Source organism: Rissa tridactyla, chromosome 3, assembly GCF_028500815.1.
Source record: "Rissa tridactyla isolate bRisTri1 chromosome 3, bRisTri1.patW.cur.20221130, whole genome shotgun sequence".
NCBI classification, from domain to species: domain Eukaryota; kingdom Metazoa; phylum Chordata; class Aves; order Charadriiformes; family Laridae; genus Rissa; species Rissa tridactyla.
In genome coordinates, this window is record NC_071468.1 from 36,266,841 (window position 1) to 36,294,556 (window position 27,716).

Genomic DNA, 27,716 nt, shown 5'->3' on the forward strand with positions numbered 1-27,716 from the left:
GTACAGAACTCAGGTTCAAGAGAAAATACCACAGTTCTCTTAGTTGGATGAAGTCAGAAGTCAAATGCTTCACCTCTACTGTTAAAGTTAAAAATTAAGCAGCATTTTTTTTAAAAAAAATAGTCAAAAATTGTATATCTAGATTTCCTAAATACCAAATGCAGAATTACAGCCGCTTACATTAAAGCACATAAATTAGATGTCTCAAATTCCATAGTGTGAAATTCCTCCATCAACCAGGGCTCCAACAAGAGAGTTATAACCATGTACCCAAATACCTTTGGTTTTACTCCTTTGTTAGTGTATTTTCACGTAGCCATTTGAATAAGATGCAGGAAAGTCAAGACTGAGTTCAGACTAGATGGAGCATGCTGGCAGCACTAACGATTGGCTATTGCCTATTTCAGTCTCACACATTAAATACAGCATTTTTGTACAGGCAGAAGAGAAAAAAAAAATGTATCTTACACATCATGCAAGAAAAATCTTTGTGTGCATGAGCAAATCTAAACGAACAGTTCTAAAGTGAACTCACGCATGCTCAATAAAGACCAGAAACCTACAATTAATGACCATTTAATCACAGTCATTCTACAAATGGCATACTTTTACATAATATCAATACAGCAAAGTCATTAGTACTAGAGGTTACACGCACATTTTCATATCTGCACACTGTGCTGAGCCATACTTAACTAAACCGCGCTTTTCATGCACTGACCTCAAAAAAGTTTTAATTAATTCAAACTATTATTAATTCCAGACCAAGCAAGAAAACTAAGGCACAGAAATGACTTGTCCAAAATCACACGTATCTGCTGGCAGTCCAAGCAATAGGATGCAGGCCCTGACTGTTAACTCGTTTCCTGGCCACACGGGCAGAAAGCAGCCCACCCCAAGCAGGCAGAGGAACAGGAAGCCACCCCATAACAGGACCTCAACAGAAACTGCAGACTAAATTGCAAGAACAGAAATGAGTACCACTGGTGACCGCTACACACCTTTTCGGTTGGCAGAATAAAAAGAAAGGAGGCTGCTGCAGAGCAAAGTATATACCTTTTCATACTTCTGTTTAAACAAGTGCATTTCTTTTCCTTTGAGCTCTTAAAAAAAAAATAATCAAAATTTTCAGCTTCTCTCCCTCCCTCCCTCCAAGTGTCTTTGGTTTATTCCTTTTTTCGTGCTTCTGCCTCAAAGTTTACAACTTCTCTCTACCCACAACACTCACCTCTTGCTCTGACTGTCCTTCGTTTTCGGACTTTTTCCCCAGTAAGTTTTCACCCCTTTGACCCTTAGTTATGCGTGATAGTTCTCAAATAGGAATTTCTTCTGCCATACCTGATGCTTCCACCACACATGGTAATGCCCTAGTACTCACCTGTACTGTCCAGGAGGAAGGAAGCTGGAAGACCAGCAAATAAAGCTCTGAAGTATCAGTTACTTCTGCTTCCTAAAGTCCTCCGTGAGGACAACTAGTAAGGCAAGAGCTATGAAAGGAATTGGCAGCTGTGGGGAGAGTGCAAACAGAGGTAGAGGAGACGTAAGCTTGGGTTTGCCTCAAACTAGTTAGAGACTACAGCAGGATATGGCCACGACAGAGAAAGTACACAGTAGACCAATGGGAAGCTTCTGACACCAGCTGTAGGCTTGTTTACATCAGGAGACAAGGTAAAAAGTGAAGACAGAGTCTCAGCTGGCATTTATCAACTTCACAATGACAAGAATTTTAAATAACGTATCTTCTACAATGCTCTGTTACACGTACGTAACAAATGAAGTAGCCAAGCATTTGATGTTTTTAAAAGCAAGCATTTTCTTAAACTTAGGATAGTTAAGAAAACACTCCAAGAAAGTTGTATTTGGAGAACATCATTCCAGTAATTTTTTTAGGGTCAAAAAAAAAAAAAGTAAACTCCTTGTGATTACAAAAAAAAAAAACCAAACGATGTAGTTTGCACTAGCCATGCAGATACGCCTAACAGACTTCTCTTCATAACCTCAAAAGCTTAAAACTTAGGAAGGATCTCATGAGCAAAAAGGGGCACTTCTTTCCAAAAGGCTAAATTCCAAAGTCATTCACTAGAGTCGCTAGAGCTGTCTACACACCGGATGTTCCCCTCACTTTGTTAAACCTTTCAAGCTTCCTAGCTGAATTAAAAGCAACCAAAAAAAAATCCTCAGGTTCAAACAGAGGGAGAGGGGGAGGAATCTCTTTTAGCACCTAAAGAACAAGAAGTTTCAGCACATTTTAAAACACAACTGTGTTTTGGAAATACAGTAAACGAGTAATTTCTTCTTTTAACACAACAAAATTGTGAGCTAGACTCTCAATTTTCTAGCTCAGAATGAATATGAAAATATAGTTCCCCAAATTAGAGGACTACCTTCAGTTCTTCTGTGCACGGGTAAATGAGGTTGCAGTGGTGACAGCAGGTTATCCAGGAGATTAAGCAAACTTTCTAAAACACCACTGTTGCTAAGCGATCTTTGGCCAATGCAAGAAAGCAACATGAAGACCCTAAAAATAAAATTTACATATTTAAGATTTTATTTCTTTTTCAGATCCAGTAATATTCTGAAACACCCCTTATAGAACAATATTCCCCTGGGCTTTCATCGGAGACACAAGCACGTTGCTACAGAAAGCAGTACTGGGGCCCAGCAAGTGAATTGTATTTCACGTTCTATTGTTGTAAGGTAATGCAGTATTTTAGGGTGAACATTTCCTCTTTCACCCTCAAGAGGTCAGCAGACCTCTTCGTACATCTGAAATGAGATCTCATCTGTTTTATGTCCTATTACATATGATATACTGAATAGTTGGGATAGAGAATTAAATCCATGTATTCTTATATCCTTGAATGAATTAATTTTAGAAAATTATGAAACTATAAATGTTGCTGTCCAAAGAAGGCAGCAAGCCACAAAACGGCAAATATGTTCGATTAAGATAAAATGCTGATGTTTAGAATATCAAAGACCTCAATCAATAATCTGGAATAATCAACACATCTGACATTTAACGCTCAACTCCATGTTTGTTTGCTCTTATCTCAGAGAAGTCTTTTGTATTAAATGCTAATAGTGTGCTTTCCAGTCTCAATCCTACTTCCAAATGCATTAGAAGAGCAGCTCTGTGATGAGGTGGCATTTAAACCTGATAAAGGAGAAGGAAATTTTTGACACTGGGGAGCAATCCTGCCAGGTGTGCAAAGATCTCCAAGTAAGGAAAAATAACAACTTATTGTGGTGCGAGCACCAAATAGGTGCAATAAATAACTGCAATTGGACGTTTATAATTTGCAGTACTTTTTTGGGATTATTTCTTAAATCAATGCAATAGATGGATAATTATCTTTCAGTCACGTTTTGTCGATTCCAATGTTAAGTTATGAGCAAGGGAATTATTTAAATGATCCACAGGTAATATATCAATATAGACTTATACCTTACCTGTCTTGTGGGAATATGAGAAGTTGCTCTGAATTGTATAATTCCTGCAGTACGTTTGAGAGAAACTGACCCCACCATCTTTCTCCTCCACAGAGCTGAACAAGTAGAAGGCCAGTATGCAATCGTATCTTTGGGGTTCCACTGATACATAGGTGTTTAAATAATTCTTCACAAGCTTGAGCATGAAAGGTACTTTGCAGAACCACAGGAACAGAGTGCCCTTTTAAGAAAACGGAACAAGCAACTATGTTTAAGACGACAATGGCTGGAAAACATCGGAGGAAAAAGTTTGCAGGAAGTTTTTGAAACTTATGATTCGATTAATCGGCACAGGGGGGAAGGAGAAGGAAACACATGGGCAGATGATTTGCAGGTGATCCATAAAGATCAGGCCATTTGGTCAAAACCAACCCATCATTACGCTTAAGAACAAACTGACACAGAAAATTACAAGACAGACACACCTATCTATCAATAAGAACAATATTTTGCCTTTTTTTTTTAATTGAAAAAACCATGACTCCCACTCATATTTTTCAATTTCTATTCTCCAAGAACTCTTTTGAATGGCAAGTTTAGGAAATAAAAATCCTTACTGGATATTAAAAATCATGAACTGAGTAGAGATACTGGTTTTATGACTTTTGCCACACACACAGAAGCAATTTCTGCTTATTCTCCCCACTTCTAACTGCCTAATCCATCCCCAGTGTTGTACAGGCTTCCATGCTCACAGATCCTTCCACAAGCTGATTCTACCTATGAAAACAACACAAGTATTCTGCCTGGGCAGTCTTTTGTTCCTTCAGCAAAATGAATCAGCCCACAGAAGGATCACATGACTATCTGAACAAAGGAATATGCAGCCAGGACTACGGAAAAGGGAGAAGGACCTCGACACCCTCTCCTATCCTTTTCGGGAGCAGGAAGTAGTTAGGTCAGCTTGCTGCCAACTGGTGAAACTTTACACTGCATGTTACCAGCTACTAAAATCATTGTAAAACATATCCAAACACAGTTTAAAAACTTCATAGTGGGAAAGTACAGATCAAGATGCATAAACACTTGCAAACTGTTTCTACTAACGTGACAAAAATATCAAGACCTCAAAAAATACTAACCATTGGAAGAATGAAGCAAACTAAGCAGAGTATCCAGTAAATATCTAATGATGGTGCGTAACTGTTCTGTGGATGACATCTGAATCAACTCTTTTGGATCAGATTGCTCCTTCAGCGTTTTCCTGCTTGCACCTAAAGCGACTTTCAGCCTTTGAACAGCATGGTGAGCCAAGTTTAGTTGAAGCTGTAGCTGAATGCAGTCCTGGTAAGCAGAAAATACTCTGCTATCTTCCTCTACTGCCTTGTCTGGCTTTCGTAAAAAGTACTGGGCATTGTTAGCACTATTGAGTGGTGGCAGGTCAATACTCTGCAGAAGGATTTCTAACCGATGACAGGCCAAATTGTACCTAAAGGGAAATATTCCGACACACAATTCAATAAACATTAGCAAATGGCAATACATTTAACAGTCACCCTGACAGAAGACAGCTTCTGGTATATTTTGAATGTACTGTTAAAACAGATATTGAAAAAAAAAAATACAGTGTAGTCTTTGCTAGTGCTATAAAGATATTCACTGTAACAACTCTACAATAAAGGCAGAGTTTTCGTTGGTCTGAAGAATATCATAGAATCACTCAGGTTGGAAAAGACCCTTGGGATCATCAAGTCCAACCATCAACCCCACGCTACAAAGTTCTCCCCTACACCATATCCCTTAACACCACATCTAAACGAGTCTTAAACGCATTCAGGGATGGTGACTCCACCGCCTCCCTTGGCAGCCATATCATGGGAAGGGAAAAAAATAATATCTATAACATTACGATATCCCAGTGTTTTAAATTAAAATAACTAATAAGTACACTTTTTTTTTTCTTCTAACCTGCATTGTATGTCTTCTTGCAATGCAACCATCATTGCCAAATGTTGGTCAATTTCTGGCTGATTTGCAGCTTCACCTTCGCCTCTGAGGGGATCGTGCATTAGTTTCAGCTCATTTTCAAAGGGTAAGATATAGGTATGGCCATAATAAAATCCTAATGGAATTTTTGCTCTGGCATTTGTGCTACCGTATCGACCAATAACAGTGATCTGAAAAAGAACACAATTCCACTGTAACACAATCGTATCAAAACAGGCAAAATAAACACGCAGTCAAAAATTTGTAAGAAATTTATAGCCAACTAAGGTTTGGTCTGAAGAGAACTTTAAGAGAAAATTCACATATTAACAAAGACCAAGAGTTTAAAAGATAGAGTATGCAGTTTGTCTCCTTTTACCTTCATAAACCTGCAAACTGGGGGTGGCAACAAGTCATGTAAAATAAGCGAATGTGTGCTAATGTCAGTAGCCACTACCAGTCGTCTTCCATCCACTTCCTCTCCTAAAGTCCAGATGTCAATTGACAAAGAAGCCAAATCGCCACAAGTGGGAATCAATACATCCGTCAGCAATATAGGTCTTCCAAAATCTAAGGTCACAAATCTTCTTGCTCCTAGGGGAAAAACACAGGATTGCCTAAAATAGCAGTGCATGCTAACTTCTTTAAGATGTTACTTCTTAAACAACAAAGCCGTTGTTTATATATTGTAAAAATAGCTGCACAATCTAAGAATCTCTCACTACAGCTTGTACCCTTTGAAAAGAAAATTCTGGCTTCAACTTAATTTAACTTGTTATGTTTCTTATGGATTATTTCAGAACAGGTGTTCTGTCCAGAGATCCAACATATTCCCCCAGGAATTTTTCAACTTGATAAACATCCCTGACACAACAGAAATGCAAACTGAGAAATAGCTTTTCTTTGGAAAGCCAAGTGAGACTGCAGCTAAGCAACTTACTTAAGACCCTGGAAAACATTCTACTGCTTATTAGAAAATGTGGCAAAATTATTATCAGGAATTCTGGTTTTACCTGAGTGCATTCGCTCTATAATAATTGACTGATGAGGTGGAGGTTGAAGAAAATGTGAAGCGTGAGATATTGCAAGAGCAAGACCAGATCCAAGTGGATTCTGAGGAGTGGGAAAACATTAGCAAAATTAAGTAATTAAAATCTATGCTGTTCTTTACAAAAGACTGTAAAAAAACCTCTTGTGATTTAAAGATGTACAATTTTGACAACACCTCACTACATTTAGATTTGAGCATGAACCATCAAAATATATTAACACCTAAGTTCAAAGGATAAATAACTCCTTATACAGTTAAGCTAGCTCCAATTAAACCATTTTAGGTACTATAACAACTCTATCTTGCTTTTGTAAGTCTTCCTTTTCATATGGTCTAAATTTAGTGATATAGTTTTCACATCTCATCTAAATAAACAGATATTCACTAGCACTCAAGTACAAATTAGATCCTAATAAGGCTTACAGAATCTTGTTTCTATAAGAAAACCAAAGAAAAATAATTACCGTTCTAGACTTGCTTGTGTTTTTGTTATGTGCTGCAAGGTTAACTGTTGGGGGATCAATGACTGAACCAGGGAAAAGCTGAGCAAGCTCTGCATTAATAACAGCAGAAACCGCCTCGTTAGGTGGAGTCAAAGGTGGAGTCATGAACAGAGGAGTTGTTTTTGGTGTGGGTGGAATGACGTCTGAAGGATGGATGAAGAACCCTGGGGCTGCTACTGGATTAGAAGGCACAGAGTTGTGAACAGGACCAACTGCTGATGCTGCTGCTGCCGCCGCTGCTGTTGTCTGATGTAGTTTTGCTTCCAGCTTAGCTTTCTGTGGGGAAAACGAAAGCAGTGTATGTAGCAGATAATACTGCTCGTGATCACAGCAGTAGTACTGAACTGCGAGTTCAACTTTAATTACAAAACCGGATTTAATAAATCCAAGCCACCTCCAACATAGGCATGTTAGACGTCTAACTACAAGCTGAAAAATGAAACTCTAGTCAATTTGACCTCACTTGCTGAGGAACATGAGTAATTAGGTAATTAATTATAGTAATAAAAAAATAACAAAAAACCTACAATTGAGCAGCAAAGTAGAGTCAGCACAGCCAAGCTTCATACCGACAACGGCTTTATGACCGGTACCGCTCTGTATCAGCAACTGCACTTTTCATTTCAGTGGGCTTTTTCAATTTCAGACTAATATGCTTATGCATTAAGACTCAGTTTTGATTACAAACTCCCAACCCACCCTCAAAATACACAAAAAACAAGTCTGAAAGACCAAAGCACCACGGGAGACACTCTCAGCATTTTGCTTAGCAAGAGTGATCCTCAGTGCAGAGCTGTTCCTTCCTTAAATACACTATGGAGAAAAAGGAAAAAAAAAAAGGAAAAAAAAAAAAAGGGGCAACTAGCTCTGCAACTACTTTCTCAGCTTTTGAAGTTTAGAGACAGCATTAAAAAATAGCCAAATAGCCTCCAACCTGTTGCTGAAGCTTCAAAAGCTGCTGCTGTTTCTCTTGCAGCACCTGGAGCTGTTGCTCGGCTGAGGCCATTGCATGAGAGAGAGACTGCAAAGCTACCTGGGCTGCCGAACTCAGTGCTGTCGAGGCTTCCCCAACCGTTCCAGAAGAGAGGCCACCAACTGCTGGGGTAACCCCAAAGGTACTCACTGGCATGAAACAAACAAACAAACCAAAAACATGGATGTAGAAAATAAATGATAAAACGCACCTTCAATTTAATTCCTTACTAATTATTACGAGCAATGTAAAACCAAGAGAAATATCTCCTTTTAACCAGTTCTTGCCACAAAGTAACATAATCTTGAATCACCAAGTATATGGTTTATAGACTACTCACGCTCATCACACATGCAACATTTTCATTACAGAAAAGCCACCTAATGCCCCAGAATTCTTTCACCACATAAGGCTAAGATTCAAGCTTGTATGTTATACTCTCCAATAGAAACAAATTGATTCAAATTAATAAATTTGGAATCCACTTTGTGTTAAGCTCTAAGGAGTTTAACTTCACATATATTAGCTATTTAAAAAAACCCAACATTTCAACACTCATAAAACTACAGGCAATCTGTTTGTCGAACAGTGCTCATTATGTCCAATTAAAAATACCATATTGTGGAACTATGCTAAGTAGAAAAATAGAAAAATTGTATATACCAGTAAACGTACTTGCATCGTCCCTTTCTATTCTAGTTCCATCACTTGTTGAAACACAGGTAAAGTGCAGAGGTTCAACTTCCAGAAGTCCAGTAAGGGAAGTAAAACTACCTTCAGCAGCTGCACAGCTACTTATTTTCCCATTTCCTGAAAGAGAAATAAATATCTGCACAATCAGCTAATGTTTTCTTGATAGCGACATTTCAAGTCATGAAGAATCGAAAGGGACAACTAAATATAATCCACATATTTTATTACTTCACGTTGTGGAACAAACACCTTAACACTATCACATCCACAATATATATGGAAGTATATTTTTAAATGGATAATGCTGCCAAATCTGAACAGAGTATCCTAGTAAGTCAAACTATCAAATGTGAAGGCAGAAGCATAGTGTAGCCTTCCTAATTCCAGAAATGAATTACATACCAATGTTCTATTCTACCTACACTGTGAGAAAATTAGTTTGCAAAAATACACTGTTGTTACTGGAAAGGAAAAGAAAGAAAATAACAGACCAACTACGATCATACACCAAGTTAGCAAAAGAACTAGACTATTATCAATATACTAACAAATTCACAGTGTTGGAGGGAGGGAGGCATGGGAAGGAGGTCGACAAGACCATAAAGAAAAGGAAAGGAGCAACTATGATTGATGAATATGCTTGCTATGAAAAAAAGAATTTCATGACAGGTAAAAATTGTCTCATTCTTAGGACATTCCATGGTCTAAAGATTCACTTATGAACTAACCGGAGAGGATAGGTACAAATATGCTTTTAAGGTATTTTAATGACTCTAAAACAGAAAAAGTATCTCATTAATTCTGTAATATTTAAGTAGAAGAGTACCGTATGGCAGCTTCCCAACTTCAGAAAAATCCATTTAGGTTTCTCTGCCTACAAGACAGTTGCTAGTTGAAATGAATAATAACATAACTCAAGGAAGCTGCTCAACAGAAGTGACAGATGTTTCCTAGATGACTCTGACCCAGGGAATGACAGCAGCCTTTCTGTTTAATCTCTAGCCTTTTCTTAGATCTTCTACAGCATGAGAAAAGAACAGATTCCAGTAAGAGGCTTTTTTCTCGCCCTAAGGGCTACAGGAAATGTAAGAAATATCACAAAGCAAGAGAATATCTTGAACTTGATTATGTACAGCTATAAAACAGATGGAAGGCATAAAACCACACCTTCACTAGTAGTAGAGAGAACTACCAATTCTTCCATAATAGGTTACTGTTAAACATACATACCTGATAGAACATCAGACAAATCAATTTCATCTGACTGTACTCCAATGCTGCTGTTGTATACATTTTTACAAGAAGAGCCACTTATTTCCAAATCAAACAGTACTGGATCAAAAGGTGAACTATACAATCCATATCTGCAAACAGAATAAGACAAAAAGCACTATTCAAACAATAAGAATTTATATAAAATTATTTATAGAAAAAGGTCGAGTATTTAATCATCAGGATTTATTATATTCCAAACTATTATTTTCATTCAATTCACATTCCTTAGAGATTACCATTTATTTATATTTCATTAAAGTAATTTCTTAGGTGACCTTTTCAACCAGCTTATGATGCTAAATAAGTAACTCTTTGTTACTAAATAGTTTTGAAGATTATAATACTGTCCTGGAAACATGACATACAATCACACTCAGACATAGAAACTAGAACTACAAGCCTTAGACAATTAGCCACAGCAATATGCATGCCTGCACATGGTAAATCAGATATTTATCTAAAGTCAATAAAAACATAGTAGTGTTTTCCAAAACAGCAAAAGAAATTCCACCTCAGCTTTTTCTTCCAGCTGAAGTAAGAACAAAAAGGGAAATGCCGCTAGGGATACCAATCAACACTTGGGAGTACTTTAAATATCTCAACAGAAGAAAATCTCATTACTGCTACTCTGGCAGTACTGCAGGGGAAAAAAATAATACAATCACTGAGGTAACAAGGTGGTCCCAAATCAATTAGGGTTTTATAAGCCAAGAAAAAGGAAAATCCAAAGTAATAACAAAGCCAGTCTTGGTTTTTTTGTGTACCAATACCTATTACAAGCAACTAATAAGAGGAGAAAAAATGGAAATCAGGCCAAATCATTGAGCAGGCGTAGAAAGAAAGAATGCATCTGTGTAGGTACAAAAGTGAGAAACACATAACATTTTGTGCTTTGACTCGCAAGAGACAGAACAAATATGAAATATTTCCATGAACACACCAGCAGCGACGGGCAGTTCCTCCACCCCCTGTTCCCTCTGTCTCCAAGCAGCTTCTCTGTTCTTTAGCAGGCAAGGAAAGCCCCCAACAGGTAATTCTGAGAAGGCTGAAGCATTTAGATGTCTTTTTAGACCACGTGGTCACCAAAGGATAAACGCCTACATGAATACTACACAACCAGCAACAAGGTAGGAGGGGTTGTAGAACTTCTCTGACTGTTAAAATGCTTCCATGTTGTCTGGGCTCAATGCTTTTTGCCAAACAATACTAAGACTGTAACCAGTCAGAAAATGACGTTAGACAAAAGGGCAATAATTGCTACTGATCTTAAGAAAAACAAAAAAGGAAATAAAATCTGAGAATTAGAGACCAACCCGTTTAACGGAAACTCCTCAACCAATTTACCTACAAGCACCTACAAGGTAGCAAATTTAACACGAGAACTTTATACTAACAACAACACATATCAGATGAATCTAGGTTGCTCTCTACAAGCATGTACCACACAGAAAGAGTGCATCCTGCACATCTAGCAAGACTGATGTGTATGCTGCGTGACGTTTTTTCACAAGCAAAGTGAGATAATATGTTACTGAAAGTGGTTAAGTGGTTACTGAAACACACAAAAATTCTCAGACAAAATTCAGTAGGGTATCTTTACAGCCTGTTTTAGACCTCAGACTTACAAACTCAATATACTAGATCAGCTCAATTTTAACACTGATTACTTGCCTGATTTAAGCGAAGGGTTTGATTTATTAAGTAGGCAGGTGATAGAACATAAAAAGGGGTTTCAAGAGCTTTGTAGAATAGGATCAGAATTTGAATGTATTGCAGAGCGCTAAATATATTCTAACTCAGATTTATTTCAACAAGCATAGTATCTTTTACTGATCCTTCAGCATGAATGGTCAAGTTCACAGTTTTAAGCTGCATTAGCAACACTTTTCAGAAAAGAATATAGAAGTTATAGCAACAAACAACAAAGAATGAATCAACATTACAGAAAAAACCCATCACCCTATTCGTCTACGCAGTAATGAATATAAACTATGTGAAACACCTCTTCTGCTTCACTCATCAGAGATCTCAACGAGAATAATGTTTACAATTTTGTGTACCACAATTCAAGGAAGATGAGGACCAAAGAAAGCAGCTCAAGGAAATGCTTTAAGAATGACTACAGATCTGGAGAATACAATCAAGATACAAACATCCTCTAGACATCCAAAATTTGTTAAGAATTAAATAATCTGCTCTTTATCGCCCAGGTGGACAGGACACAAGCATTAAAAGGCTTTAGTTACAGCAGGAGGTATTTCAGATCAGATGTGGGTAGAAGGAGACTGTTCAAGTGTTAATGACAAGAATAATTAAAGCCACGTAAGAGCTTACAATATTTAGAATAATTAAATTCCACTACCACTTTAATCAGGTGCTTTCAAGAACAGGGTGGAGAAAGTTGTCAGATTTGCTAGAGACAAACCAACCTGCTTTGTTTTAGGACAGTCTAAAATACTGTCTGAAATCCCTTTTTTCTTGTTCTCTGAACTGCAAGTCATGTAACACACCCATCTAGCCTTATCCTTGCAAGTTTTACTTGCTTTATTGCAGCATATGATAGTAAAATGAGTACTACTCTGCCTTAAGACAACATGAATGTGCAGCTCCTTTAATTAAACATTTGCTTATATTTGATTACCAAATTTTAGCCTATTGTACCTGGGAACAATGACAAAAAAGGAAGAAAACCAATACTAGAAACTCTGCAACACAAACCCACACAAATATGATAAAATACAACTCAGGGAGAAGGAAGGGGAAAAAGAGAGAAGCAATAGCTGTCAACTTTTCTTTTTTTTTAATTTTTAATAGGAATACTTACATTCTACATTTAAAAAAAAAAAAAGGGAAATGACAATATTCTCTTAATCTGTAGACATATAAAGGAAAGGCCAGTAAATGCCACCTAACTTAGTAAACCAGGTCAAGAAGTAGTCAGTCCTTGTTAGAGAGCGAGCTATAGTAATAAAACCAGGATTAGACAGATGTGTCTGCTGTTATTCTTATCCTCACTGTGGGGATACTGAGTTAAAAGAGAAAGCAAATTTAGTTCCAAGAAGGAAATCAGTAAAACATCACCTAGAAACTTTCAGAAAACCTAAGCTTGAAGGATGTCAAGAACAGGGGCTCACTTCAGAAAGCTTCTTTTTAGATGCAGACAGCTATGTTCACCACTAAGTGATCTGAAGTGTTACATGTGCCGAACTTATAAGCGGACAACTGGAAAGGAAAAAACTTCTATTTCAGATATGCTGTTTAAAGGAAGTACATTGAGACAATCTATATATGAAGGAATGAGTCAATTCCTTCAGCAAGGCGCCATTCTCAAGTCAAGTGGAATTTTCACGTTTTTCTCCTCCATTTGGTTTCTAATTAAAATTCAACATAAAAACACAGAACCTTTTATTTTTTCCAGTTCACTCTGTATATTTTTTAAAATTCTCTATTAACCAGTCACCATTTCTACTGCTGAGATAAATCTTCTAATCAGCTGCAAGGATTAGAGATAGTAAAATAAAATAACTGAGAAGAGGAATGCCACAGAGCATGCTAAGGATCCATGTGTAACACCTGAGAACAAGTTTTTATCACCTATTTTGGGATTATAGTCCTTAAAAAAAAAAATCCCCTCCAAAACCAAAAAACCCTAAAATGAACAAACATTCCCCACCCCCTCCAAACTTAGCTTACTAAATTTTCAATGTGATCTGAAGATTCTGAACTAACCTCTACCAAACGTCTTCTGCATTGATCTTCCTTGACTTGGAGGAAAATTGTTGCCCACAAATCGTAATTGAAAGAGCTGTCTAACAGCAGCATGTTCCCATCATCATAATACGGCTTTGGAAACTGCTACAAAACTGAACACCCATAGATTTCCTTTTGGTACCATGAAAATCCAAAGTTAAACGGCCAATCAGTTCAATATGTAAAAGATACAACATCCGAGTCCGAAATTACATTGATATATAATTTATAATAAAAACTTACATTCCTGGTAAATTACTCCAGGTCTCTACACTTTACAATACGTTAAATGTATGGTCAGCTTACAGAGAGACTGCAATTTTGTGTAGCATTACACAGAACTGAAATTATTCAGTATATCTGATTCCCTACTGTACTTGAAATAGGACATGCTTTGTCATTCCTTACACTAAAAATCATAAATACTAACTTAAGGTTTGCACAGACTTCAAATATTACATACACATTTGTTGATTCAAAGTGCACTGTAAATTGCAAGATACCAATTAAATTCACCTTTAACTTTGGACAAGTCAAAACTATTTCCCCAAGCTGTATCAAATTAATCCTTGCTCAAACAAATACAGCAAAATGCATCTTTTTTTTTTTTTAAACAGACAACCCTTTTTCAGAACACCAGAGGATGGCATTAGACAGTTTGTATGTTTGCTTTTATTAAGATTACAACAACCACAATTCTTAGTACCTTGTTTGAAGTAATGCTTCCATAGGTGTTAGGCGATCCTGCAACTGTCTGGACACAGCAGTCAGCAACGATGCACAAGCCGTACTACACCCTGCCAAATCTTCATCCTTTACATAATTCAGCAATACAAAATACCAATACACAGATCCTGCATTAGAAAAAAAAACAAAAACAATTTCAGGTGAAATGAGATGTGAATTTTCCACTCAGAAAGCATACTCTGAAGCATAATCAATGGAAGTGATAAATGAAGTATCTAATGGTTACTGAATACAAACTAGAAAGCATTCTCCCCCTGCCCTTTTTTTGAGAGACTTCAATTTAGAATCATTCTGTATCATTAGTTTCCACAAGTACATCAAATTCTCCTATCAACGAATTCATAATTGAAGAAAAAAGGTTCCCAAGAGACAGCTTCAGACGTACTTCTTTCATTGCATCTGTCCACTACTTCTACTAATCACAACAATCAAAATGCTCTTGATACACTAAGGTCCTAGGCTAGCTGTTACACTCCCTTCAGAGCCAAGCCTTACTCTAGATTCAACTCTTCCTCTCTTATCCTCTGGTTTTGGCTCCTGTCTCCTTATTCTGTATTTGCTGGAGGCACCATTTCCTTACAGATCAATTCTGGGAGCACAGTGCAGTGGTTCTGCGCGGAAACACAAACCTCAGCTTTCCCCTCCTCCTCCTCCTCCCTCTGTGCATTCCACACCCTCAATAGCAGAATGTTAAGTGTTTCCACCTGGGTGGTAGCACAACTAGCATTTCAGACCACAAAATAATTTTTCTGCATTACCCCTCAATAATGCCAAGCTAGATGTGACTCAACAACGTCACACAGTGAAAAACACAAAGCAGGCCAACCGAATTACAAGTGCTAAAGCCATCTTCCCATTCTACCTGGCACTCAAAAGGCTTCAACAAGGTGCTAAGGTACCATTACTCTGCAATGTAGATGGGGAAGGAATTTAATTTAGTTAAAAGTTTCCTTTTGGTGCAGAAGTAATGGACATGGATTGATAGCAGGACATCATTTGGACAGCCAGGCTCCCCGCAATAAACCTCCTAATTTTCAGAAATAACAGACAATCCTGACTCTGACTGGTACCAAAAGAATCTATGGTTGCTGAACACCTTTGAAAATTCTTACAAAACTTACTTAAGCTCTCTGAAAAACACCAGTGCCTTAGCACTCTGTTTTAAGCAAGCTAGTTTGCTTAAAATTCCATCATCTACAAATGCATCCTTCATACTTGGATACCCCCTGACCAGGCCACTCCAAGAAGCAGTTTGTACCAACCAAACAATTACCTAATTCTTATTTCACAAGAGAGTCTAACAAAACATGCCAAGCAACAAATGTCCTGTGTATTTTTATGACAACAAACATTGTATACATACCACCTGTTGCAGCAGCAGGCAAAAGAGGCATATTGTCAAGTAAAGCTTTTAGAAGAACTGATCCAAATCCCTGCTGACTTGGGTCACATCTGCCATTGCTACAGAGAAACACATAGACACTTTAACACTTAATGAAGCACGAACGAAACATGAAATCTCTTCCAGAAGATGAAGCTGAAGGACTGATTTCTTTGCAGTCATACCTTAACATATTTCTCCTCAACAGATCTTCCGGATCTTGTTGCTTGAACATGTACATACAATTCAGACTGCATGCAAAACCCCCAAATATATATAAAAAATAAATACATAAAAATAAATACATAAGTAATTAGCACTGACCTGATGCACAGTGCAAGAAATCGTGCACATTTGTGAGCTATGCTCCGCCCAGCTTCAAAGAAGCAAACACGTATTATATCAGAAACACATTTACGTGTTTTAGAAAGCAAGCTGTCATTTCCTTCCTTTGAGCTGTAAAAACAAGTTGCACACCTTAGAGAATCATATAAAACTCTATTTTTTAACAGAGGTGATACTGAGAAATAGCCATGCTAATTTAAACACAGTCTCTCTCTTACCTGCCAGGTCCATTTGAATACACTCCGGCCAGCCAACAAAGTGTGTCTAGTACAAGACTCTGAGCATGTTCTGTAGTCAGACCATCATCTGTCTTCTTGCAAAGAGTGGTGAGCAGCTTCTCATGGAACTCTGAAAACTGTAACATGGCACACCGTTGAACTCTAGGGAGAAGGGGAGGGAAATAAAAAAAAATAATCAATTATCCAATATGGCCATTCTCCCATTAAAGTGTCCCTCCAACTTTGTATCCTGTCTTAGGAGTGGCGAAAAAAAGATGACTAGATGAGAGTAAAACTAGTACACAAGCATACGTGATAATTTCCATGCACAGATTCCCAATCTTCCTATTTTCTGCTCACAGAACTTCCTAGGTTACTGTATATTTAGTACCCTTCAGGGAACTTTTTTCCTTATTAACTTGTCTAGTAACTTCTAAACCTAAATAAACTTTCACCATCTACGCTCTTTGGCAACCATTTGCAGCCTCTTTGACCTCTTTAAGCCGACTACAGCCAGTGCCACCATTGCAGGGTGGCAGCTGGTAATACAAATTAAACACTGTATTATTTGTATTTAGGTCTGTAGTACCAATCCATAGAGACTTTAACCAGTTTTCTGAGTAACAATTTGTTAGTGAATTTTGAATCTAAACTTTTTAACAAATAGTATACTCCCTGCTGTAAGAAGCAAGACAATACATGGAAACAGAAAGGAAAAATGCTTCCTTAAAAAAAAAATCTGTCCAAATAATTTAACTAATTTACCAAGAAAACTTATTTACATTTTCCTTTTTAAGTCGGGCAAATAATCACTCAACTTACAGTTTCATGCATGGTGTTATTCTACCACAACCTGCACAGCACAGTGCCCTCGAACTCACAATTTGCAGGATTTTCCACATAAAATGTTTATGAAATGACAATTTCATAATTGACAATAATTCAAGATGGTGGCTCGACCTGAGCTATTTTGAGAACTAAGTATTTATGAGAAGTGTCTCATAATAAGCTAATATTTTAATATAAGAAGCTAGAATTTTTTAGAATTAAAAAACACCTACTAACCTTTCCTTTGAAATGGATGTTTTTTTAAATCTTCGAATCGTTACAGAGACTTCTTGAAGTAAGTCACAGCCTCTCAGATTATCTGATTTTCTTGAAGAATTAGTGGCTTCAATTTTGCTAGATGGCTTTTCCTGTTTTTTTGGGAAAAAAAATAAAAATATTCATAAATCACATTGGTTTTGACTGCTTCATTTGTATACCTTGTTCAGTGAAATACATACAGTTCAACAAAATATCTCTCAGTTTGAGCATTGTACTAATAGACTACTGTTATTCACTAATTGTTTTAACACAGAACATCAAACTTAACAATGCGTTGTAATTTATTATGTTCTAACCATTCTAATAACGTCCACAAGATGTACATCATATCATCCAATCTTACACCTACAACAATCAAGAGTAAAATACAGACACGCGCAAAACTCTTTGTAAGGCGTTATCAGCTACTGAAAACACTAATGGAAACGGAAGTTTCAAAAACAAGTGCCGAGAACGGGAAAGTGGCAGAACAGACCTTTTCAACTAAATTGGCAGAGAAGAAACAACCTAGAGATGTTGAACTCTGATTCTTGCAGGTGACAGAGTCAACTCTTAAAAAAAAGCAGTTTTTAATAGATCTTAATTCTCCTAACAGCTGTTTCATTTTCAGATTACATAAATCATACCAATTCTACAACTTTAACACAGATGTCTTTCTTGGCTATTCATTACCTTGCCTGCTGCAACTTTTGCCAACAATGAAGCAAGGGAATGGCCCTTGTTAGTCTGAGGTTTTAGGGATGGTATTCTAACAACTGGTCTAATGCCACCATTGCAGATTTCTTCTGTTCCTCTGTCATTCACTGCTTTAACATGAATTAAAAATGAGCGGTACTTGCCACCAGCCATGCCTAAAAGTGGAAAGGAAAAAAAAAGGGAGGGAGGGGAGAATTTGCATGGTTTACTACAGCAAGTTGTAAACACGTTTCAACTTCACAGACATGGTGTACAAGCAGAGCTCAACTACATTAATTACAGTACTTTAGTGAGTTTGAAAAGGTAACTCACTATTGTGTTATACAGCAAAATTTGTCAATGTGAAAATAAATACAAACCAAAGTCTGACTACAGAAGTATGAGATGCACTTTAGCCATGCATACTTGATGAAATAGCATAATAAACCGGTTTACCTTTAACAAGCTTTGGACTTGTTAGTGTCAACATTCCAGCATGTCCTGATAGATCAAGTCCAGTAGCCAACCATACTGGGCCACAAAGTATATCTTCCTTGTGCTCCTCCAGGAACGGACACAATCTAAGACCTTAAAAAGCAAGAGTAATACAGACCTGAATTGCTCCTATATAAAACACAAAATCTGATAATTTGCAGGCATTAAAAATATACCATGTCAAACTCTGATCACTAAATACATATAAACTCTATATAGAAAAACTAACAGCTACTTAAGGTCCGCTTTTAGCCATTTTCCAGTGAAATTTGTAAAGGTCAACAACAGTTTTCAAAGCATTTTCAGTTCTGTTATATGGGTAATATGTTTAACGACTGGCTCAGAGCTGCAAAATACACAACTGATAAAATGATGAACAAATATGCTTTGATCCACAACTCTCACTAGGTCTTTTGTGAAGCACGACAGAACTGTTTAGACAAAAAAAAGAAGCCTAATTTGTTTCTCCTGTGGTATATTGAAATTCTCCTTCACTCATCTTCTGCTTCTTTCTCAGCATAAAAAACCTTCTTCCTCCTTTCTTTCTTTTATAGCCCTTTGACCCCCACCCCCAGTCCTTTGAAACACCTTTCTTGGAGTCATAGAATCACATAATAGTTTGGGTTGGAAGGGACCTTTAAAGTCATGCTCTAGATAAGCCTGACCACAATAAAGGACAAGTATAAAGCAACACTGTTGAAAGGACCAAGAAAAAGAATCATTGTTCTGTAACTGATTCGCTCCAACTATCAATTTTTAGCCTGTAGCTCTCCTCACTTGGATCCAATCTGATTGCCTTTCAGAGTCAACCAATTTTATGGAAGAGTATGGTTAACAAAAAAATTTACACAAACAGGCACAGCGAGTCTGATATAGCTGAAAATTAACATGACTAGTTATGAATTCTTTACCAGCTGTTTATTTTTCTTGGTTTACAGCAGCCAGGTAGGTAAAGAAATATTCAGTTAAAACTAGCTAAGGAAACCAAGTAAATAAAATACTGCTGGAACAGGGTAAGAGTTTAAGTTAGAAAGGTGCTGTATCAATCCACTTTATTTCTAAACCCTAAATACTAATCCGCATTTAAGCACTAAGTCTCCAGTACTTTGTTCTTCTTGGTGTGTTTGTGTTAAACTTTCTGTACAGTACTGGTCTGTACAGTAAACAGACAAGTGAGAGAGGCAACACTGAACAGGGCTGACAAATCAGTCTGTTTTAAATGGCTGAGAAATTTTTGCAGAGAAATTCCAGCATATCAGGGCTGGAGCACCTACGCTATGAGGACAGGCTGAGAGAGTTGGGGCTGTTCAGCCTGGAGAAGAGAGGGCTCCAAGGAGACCTTATAACGGCCTTCCTGCACCTAAAGGGGGCCTACAGGAAAGATGGGGAGGGACTCTTTATCAGGGAGTGTAGCGATAGGACATGGGGTAACGACCTCAAACTGAAAGAGGGGTGATTTAGATTAGATATCAGAAAGAAATTCTTTACTGTGAGGGTGGTGAGGCACTGGAACAGGTTGCCCAGGGAAGCTGTGGATGCCCCATCCCTGGAAGTGTTCAAGGCCAGGCTGGATGGGGCTTTGAGCAGCCTGGTCCAGTGGGAGGTGTCCCTGCCCAGGGCAGGGGGGTTGGAACTAGATGATCTTTAAGGTCCCTTCCAACCCAAACCATTCTGTGATTAAAAAAAAAAAAAAAAAAAAGCAAGCTCATATTTTAAACAAGGTATAACAAGATAAATACATATTTTAAACAAGGTATAACAAGATAAATAAAACTTACATTGTGGTTCCTCTACATCCATATACTGCATTTCTTCATTGAATTCAACCAGTCCTGGTTTTCCATTTCTCTCCACTTCAATATTATGAGCTGGAGATAAAGGAAATGTGATCTGTCTGTCTACTGCTGCTTCTGGAAATAAAAATATTAGCAAGATTTCATAAACATTGCTTAAGGCTCACAGAAAACAGAAGCAGTAGTATTCATATCAAATTTATCAGCTTTCTGCCCAAAACACTACTTCTAATATAGGTATGTTTTTCATATTAGGATTGCAACTGAACTTGCAGCAAATAGCTAAAAAATATTTCTTTGAATGACCTGTAAACATCCTGCTTTACTTTAACATTGTCCAAATTATTTTCTCCTAATAATCAACTGCAGATTCCTCCTAAGTAATTAGATTCCAGTTCTGAAAGTCTGATAATTTAAACTGAAAATAACTAGATCGCTCCTGCTGAACATCAGACATTATTTTGATAACACTTAAGTACAGCTCTTTTTTTAATTAAATGGTTCTCATGAATCATAGATGAAAAGGACACGCAAGCAAATGAACAAGAAGCATATACAGTGAACCAACTGCCAGATCAAAAACACTAGTTCCAAACTGGAAGAATTATGCCTCTGGCCTTCCCGTTATTACACACTACGCATTTAACTTGTTCCGGGGGCCTGTCGTAGAAAAACCAGCTGAATAAACTCTCCCCTACAAATCTTCCTTAGCTCTCATTATCTTAAAATTTCAGTTCCTTTCTCACCCTAGGGAGGCAGAGAAGGGAAGGGTCGGAAGGAACTAACTGAATTTCAGTCTGAAGATTTTATACCTTTTCAAGAGCCACCAAACAATCCTGAATATTACTTTTCCCCAGGAGTATAAGATTTTGGTTAATATCCAGCACAGACATTAATTATCCAGATTTGCGTTCCTTTATACTGAAATCATTAGCGTTCTATTACTTCACTCAGTAGGGCGTAGAAAAAAAGGCAAATGTCATCAAGGTCCTTTCCCAAAACCCGACAAATTGAAAAAGGGTAGGAAGCAATTGCAATGCAATAACACTTAAGAGGATGTGTTTTAGTCGAAGCTTCCCAATCCTACTGAAATGAAAAGAAAAAAAGACCTTGCACAGGTTGCCTTGCAGGCATTCTCACATCCCCCAGCCCTTTCCAAACCGTCTGTGTATACCCTGGCCCTCCACTCCATGCTTTCTCCACCCTATCCATAACAGAAAAAAGCAAATTTCACTATTCTGCGCGTAAGGAAGTCAAATGTCACTTTCTGGAAGAGCTCTGTCATGTCTTATGTTCGATATGCTGCACTGTAAAGCATCCACAAAAAGCTCTGGCCATTTATTTCACAACCAAATCAAACGTCTTCGAAGAATTACCAACTCATCAAACTGCTTTGATCAGCAATATTTAAAATTGAAACATTATGGAAAAGAGTTTAGCATTTCTTCTTTTCAGATTAATTCTGACATTCAGATCTGCAAATGGACTGAATTCTAAAATTCATGCCAAAAAAAGGCAAGTTCCATTCAGAAGAGCAATGTGGACTATCTGTCCTATTTTTTTATTTGATAGAATAAAATTCTGCTGTGTGTTAAAATCAAGGTTTTGCTTCGAGAATTAAACAAAGGAAGAACCTGCAAGAACATCTGTTGACTGCTGCCCTGCAGTCACAGCTAGCACTTCTGCCAAAACTGTTAAACCATCTTGTATCCTAAAAGAATACACCTTTCTCCAAGAATATTACTATGCTAAAATATTTTATTCTTGGATAACCACCAGAAGTTCTTTAAGGACCATCTCCAGCACACTTTTTTTCTTTTTCGCTTATTAAACACTGGGAGACACTAAAGAGTGAAAAGTTGTATGAAAGCACGTCAATGATCTTTGGTATGCCTGTATTCCTTTTCAAAATTTACAGCTCTGTAACTCTTGTTTAACTGGCATGCTCTTACTTAGCATTTAGCAAAATAGAAAAGAAAAAATAAAGAGCTTTTAAACATGCTTGCTATACTCCCCAACACATTTTATATTCAGCAGCCATTTCAATAATATTTAACAGCAAGATTTCTCTGAAATACCAAGTTCCTCGAAGCTTTTCAAAAAGAGACGGCCTGATAAAGATAACCTCAGTAAAAGGAAGTACTACATGTAATACCTTCCTCCCTAGCAGACAGGGCAAGAGCACATGCTACGAACACTCCCACCACAGGAAAATCCCAACGGAGGCACAAACACATCATCTTCCACATCAAAGAAGTGACTTTTCAATTTATGCTACCCCCTCACAAGATCCCCGAGAGCTACTAAGATGCAGAGTCCAGCTAGGAGTTTTCCCAAGGCAAGAGCATTCATAACTTCAGTCTGCCCTGTCAAAGCTGCAAGGAACAAAAGGTGAAATCATACTGCGGCTTTCACGTAGCTTAGTTAATGAGCCAGACCATGAGAGAATTCACAAGGAAGCCAAGTTTTATCTACTGTCATCAAAAAAAGCCTTGCTGTTTTCTCTTATGCATCCAAGAGGCGCTGGCAAATAATTTCCTTCTGTGATTTGGAATAATTTATTATAATTTTAAAAAAAATATGTCAAGAATTTAAAAGAGCACCATTTGTTCACCAGTCAATCTTTAGGATAGTTTACAATTGACCACATATTTTTTGTAATAACTGTAGGATTCAAGCAGTACAGAACAATAATTCAGTTCAACCTTTTTGAGCTATGCACTTTTTTTTGTATAAAATTCAGGATTTTTAAAGCGTTTACCCAGTTTGTTTCCCCAATTTACATTGAAACATGGTAAGTGAAAACAGACCACGATGCTGACAAATGGAATAAAATGGAAATAAGTAAAATCGAAATATATACACAACTTCAAGCAAGTCTTCTAATATACATCACAGAGAACACTGAGTTTGAGAAAAGAAATAATATTCTAAAAAATATCTTACTTTCTTTCTTACCATTGACTTTCCCTAAGCCTGGAGCTTTATTTTTCAGTAAAGTCACTTGAATCTGGGGAATGTTTGTGATGTTTGAATTCAAAACAAATTTGAAGTCCACATGTCCAACCATACAGGCTTTTGGTAGAACCAGTTCAAAGACATGTTCATCCCAGCTGTTACTGTCAGAAAAAAGGAAGACAATGACCCAGTGTTAAGTGAAAATTCAGCTGAGGCAGGCAGCATTACCCGGTGCATTCTCCATCTGTGCACACTTCCGTTAACAAGAACAACTTATTTCGCATTAGTCGACATCCACATGAATTTCTCAAGTAAAAGTCTTTCAAGCTGCAGTTAACCACATTCATTTTGTGAAGAACATGTTAAAAGCCAACTGGTAAGAGAGGGAGAATCAATGTTCACATAAAACTAGCAGTGAAAAGATTCCCTATTACCTTCATTACAGTACTATTTCCGTATTACTATAAATAACAATTACTAATTCCTAGAAAAAAGGAATGGGGGGGAGGGGGGAAAAAAAATCACCAAAAAAGGATCTACCCATCAGTGACATTTATGAAAGCATGATGGCAAATATCTTGCAATCTCTCAAGTTGGCCTTCCCCATTGGTAAATGTTACACAATGTCACTTTCCAGTGGTACAACAGCCACATCCAGAAGACTCAAAATACTAGTTTCCAATTATTTTTTAAAATATATTTGTTAATTTATCCAGGATGAGAAGTGCTTCTTACCAGGTGCACACTCAGAAGCCTGCGCTGTGCAAAATGGGTACAGCTTTCTTTTAATGAGTCATATTTTCCTTTTGAAGCCAACTTTGCTTTACACTGAAAGTGTAAACTTCAGATAATAAGTACCCCTCAATGATCTGTTCCATGGTTTGATACACTAAGGTTTGCAAAAAATAGTTCAAACGCAAGAGCAATTAAAATAAAACTAATCACGCGTCAGCTGTCAATTTGTATACATTTTTAAAATAACTGCACTTCCTGATCTCAATTTATCAGTAAATAATTTTTTAAAATGCAGTAACTTTGATAGCCTGTGATTATTTTATTATATAACTGAAAACACTACGAAACCGAACATGTTGCTATAAATATTGGTTAGATGTTTTTCTAAAATCTAAATTACAAAAAGGTATTTTAAATCAAATAATACGCTACACATTGAATATTGTGCAGAAAACCATTTTAAAATACATTAACGATTGGTACAAATATATTTAATTCTTTGCATTTTTTTTTACAGTAATAGCCCTGAAGGCCATATCTCCCTTAGGCAAGTATAATACACTTATAACTGATTCCAGGTACACATAATAAAATGGCATGACAGCTTTTGAGAACACAGAAGCAACACAGAAAAGCAGTGATTTTGGGAGGAAAGATGGACAGAAAAGAACTTGTGGTTATGATTTAATTTAAGAAACAACAGGGAAGAATTTTCAGCTAACTATACAAATAACTCAGGTAAATAAAATATAATGAAAATTTATCTTACAACTCCAGGGGGAAAAAACCAACCAAACAAACAACTCTGTTAGCAAATCTAACACTAAAAAAATTAGAATCATTCAATGCCTTTCTTCTGACTTGGAGAATATGTAGCCCAGTGCAGAACAGGGAAAGGTCTGGGAGTGGTTTTTTATGTCTGAGTACTCCTATAGGTGTCGTGCAAAGCATGGACTGAATAAGACATTCAAAGGAGCAAGCCTTCCGAAAGACTAAGTAATATTCTGCTCATCCAGTTTAAGCTTAGATCTAGTACAACACAAAAAATGAATGATGAACCACTAGTCTGCAGTACTCTTCTGTAGTCTCTCTGTTGCATACGATGCACACTGCCGTACTGATTTACAACTGTTGTCTACTCCAGAAACCTACTCTTGACAAAATTCAGCAGCAGATGCCACAAAGAAAGTTTTAAGTATCTCTCAATAGGCATGTATGGAATAGTGATCCTCCATGGAGGTCTCCCATTAATCCAACAGCGAAGAGATCATCTTATACACACCTGTGGCAATGAACTTCACAATCTAATTCTGTGATGAGTGAAAAACTCCCCTTTATACGGGTTTTTAATTTCTCATAGCTCTGTTTAAGTGCATCCTCTTTATTCATGTGTAAAGTTTCAAAGAAACAAAAAAATTAATTTACTTCCTTTATTATTTTCTAAATATTTTAGCATATCCATCCTAAATATCACTTTTCTCTGACAATCTAATGCAAGTACTTTTAGCAACTTTTCTCACCTTTGAAACCCTTCTAAATCTATATCATCTTTTTAAAGGATACACACTCAAGACTGTGTTCTAAATGCAAATATACCATCATTCTCACAACTACAAAATATTTTCCAACACACTTCATTCCTTTTCTAGAACACCTCATCAACATTTGATCTTGCACTACAACTGAACTTTGAGCTGCAGACCCATTTCCAGAGTTTAAATACTGGAAAGCACCCTAGTACCTAGCTCTTCTTTCTTTCACAGATTTTCAAATATGTCTGCATAAGATGAATACATAAAATATTTCCTATATAAATTTCAGAAAAAGCCAGGAAACTCAGATATCACTGTTTTATCAAAGCACGTTCGGAAATCATGTACTTTTTTTTAAAGAGGATTAACCCAATTTAACATTTCAGTTAAATTGCCACTGAAGGGGAAATACTGATATTTAGATAAGTCATAAGATAAACCAGACTCTGCTTTTTCTGTTTTCTTTGTTACACAGCCTTTTTAAAATAACAAAAGTAGGATTTAAAGAGCATGAGTGTAGTATAATGCCATTCCCTAAAATACATTTACAGGGTTTTATCTCCTTCTATCTATTTGAGAAACAAAAGAATTACCATATCAAATTGCATTACTCATCCATCTAACCCTGTAATCCCACATCTTGATAGGAATCAGCATGAGACACTCAGAAAGGAGATAAAATGAACCTCATATTAAGGACAAACAAAATAATCCAAAATCAAAAAGTTTCTTCCCAGATAACTTTTAATTAAAAGCTAACGTGGCTCTCAATCTTAAAATTGTATATTCTAACCTATGAACAAAGGAATTGTAATTTAATCATCTTCATCATGAGTCACTTAGCAGCTGTCAAAGGTTTCCAGTACTGAATCAAAACTTTTAAATTTACCTCCTCACGTTCCTGTTTTACTTTGCAGCAGACATAATTCTTTTTCTCTAATGAAACAATATTCATAAGCTAATGTTCCACCTATCACCTTCCAATTAACAGCTATAACCTTCATTGTTTGCTCCCTTATGTCTTCCCATTGGTAGTTTTTTACTCTTGAACTGTTGCTAAACACACTGGATAATCAGTAGTTTTAACTGGAAGTTATTTTGCAAGGAACCACCTTCTTTTTCCACTTGTTACATACAGAATATTTTACACAAAGCAGAACCACAAGATAATAAGGTTTTAAAGCCTGTAACACATTGCAAGTTTTTAACCATGGCTTATGAATATTTAATTAAAGCAAGTTCAGCTCATGTTAGGTGCCAGCCCTGGAAACGCCTGCAACTATTATCTTCCAGACCTGCTTTCCCACCCGGAATGCTTCATTATCACATGCTAGCTTCCACTTATTTATACGACAAGCTTTTTTTCCCCACAAGTGATCTCTAGCTCCCCTGGCACCCTTTAGCTACATGATTGTTTCCGCTCTATGGGCATTTAGATTTGACATTACTATCCAACTCTTGTACATAAGAGGGACAGATGTGTGACAGCCCAACCCAAAAGATCTTGTAGTGCCTTATTATGCACGTCCCTTAATAAAACACACAACACAACTTATTATCTGTATCTCGTTTCTCCAAGCACTTTTCAGAAAAACTACTTAAAGCTACTTCAGGTAGGTTTTAAGCAACTCTTCAAGCAGACTGCAACACTGCTGTTCCGATCTTTAGGATCCTGGAGGAATTTCAAGTTCTCATGCCACATGTAAAAAACTAAGAAGTACTACACCTACTGTGTCGGTGCAGTTACTTTCAATGAAACTATTGCCTAAATCTTAGCACAACTAGGGCTCTATACTGGCTTATGTAAATGTCTCGCTTATAAAAGTTTAACTTGAGACGAACAGACATAAAACCAGAGTTTATCTTCACATTTTAAAATAAAGTACAACCCGATTTTGTTCAGGACAACTGATTAGTCATAGTGGCACCTGCAGCTTGCATTTTATGATTAAAAAATGTACTAAGAATGTGTGTATGCATAAGAAGGGTGAATCAGACTTTTATAGAAACAGTGAAGAATACCTGTAACTCTGGTGAATGTGCTTGTCTAATTATATAATGAAATGG

At 37.0% G+C, this 27,716-nt stretch overlaps 1 protein-coding gene across 8 annotated transcripts in view; it reads right to left on the reverse strand.

Annotated features, from left to right (window-relative positions):
- The window catches only part of BIRC6 (baculoviral IAP repeat containing 6), a 186,923-nt gene that overhangs the window by 115,252 nt on the left and 43,955 nt on the right, over positions 1 to 27,716 (reverse strand). For 4 of the 8 annotated variants that reach the window (XM_054196360.1, XM_054196361.1, XM_054196356.1 and 1 more), the window contains exons 13-31: positions 23,383 to 23,543; positions 20,410 to 20,541; positions 18,593 to 18,724; positions 18,134 to 18,312; positions 17,420 to 17,550; positions 16,355 to 16,516; positions 16,116 to 16,247; positions 15,774 to 15,871; positions 14,370 to 14,517; positions 9,869 to 10,002; positions 8,609 to 8,755; positions 7,907 to 8,094; positions 6,934 to 7,248; positions 6,432 to 6,531; positions 5,798 to 6,012; positions 5,401 to 5,609; positions 4,575 to 4,921; positions 3,454 to 3,673; positions 2,385 to 2,518 (exon numbers count right to left, since the gene is read on the reverse strand). In XM_054196360.1, the coding sequence (XP_054052335.1) occupies positions 2,385 to 2,518; positions 3,454 to 3,673; positions 4,575 to 4,921; positions 5,401 to 5,609; positions 5,798 to 6,012; positions 6,432 to 6,531; positions 6,934 to 7,248; positions 7,907 to 8,094; positions 8,609 to 8,755; positions 9,869 to 10,002; positions 14,370 to 14,517; positions 15,774 to 15,871; positions 16,116 to 16,247; positions 16,355 to 16,516; positions 17,420 to 17,550; positions 18,134 to 18,312; positions 18,593 to 18,724; positions 20,410 to 20,541; positions 23,383 to 23,543 (3,284 nt within the window). The remainder of the gene's footprint in view (positions 1 to 2,384; positions 2,519 to 3,453; positions 3,674 to 4,574; positions 4,922 to 5,400; positions 5,610 to 5,797; positions 6,013 to 6,431; positions 6,532 to 6,933; positions 7,249 to 7,906; positions 8,095 to 8,608; positions 8,756 to 9,868; positions 10,003 to 14,369; positions 14,518 to 15,773; positions 15,872 to 16,115; positions 16,248 to 16,354; positions 16,517 to 17,419; positions 17,551 to 18,133; positions 18,313 to 18,592; positions 18,725 to 20,409; positions 20,542 to 23,382; positions 23,544 to 27,716) is intronic. The other 4 variants (XM_054196357.1, XM_054196354.1, XM_054196359.1 and 1 more) reach the window with 3 other exon arrangements.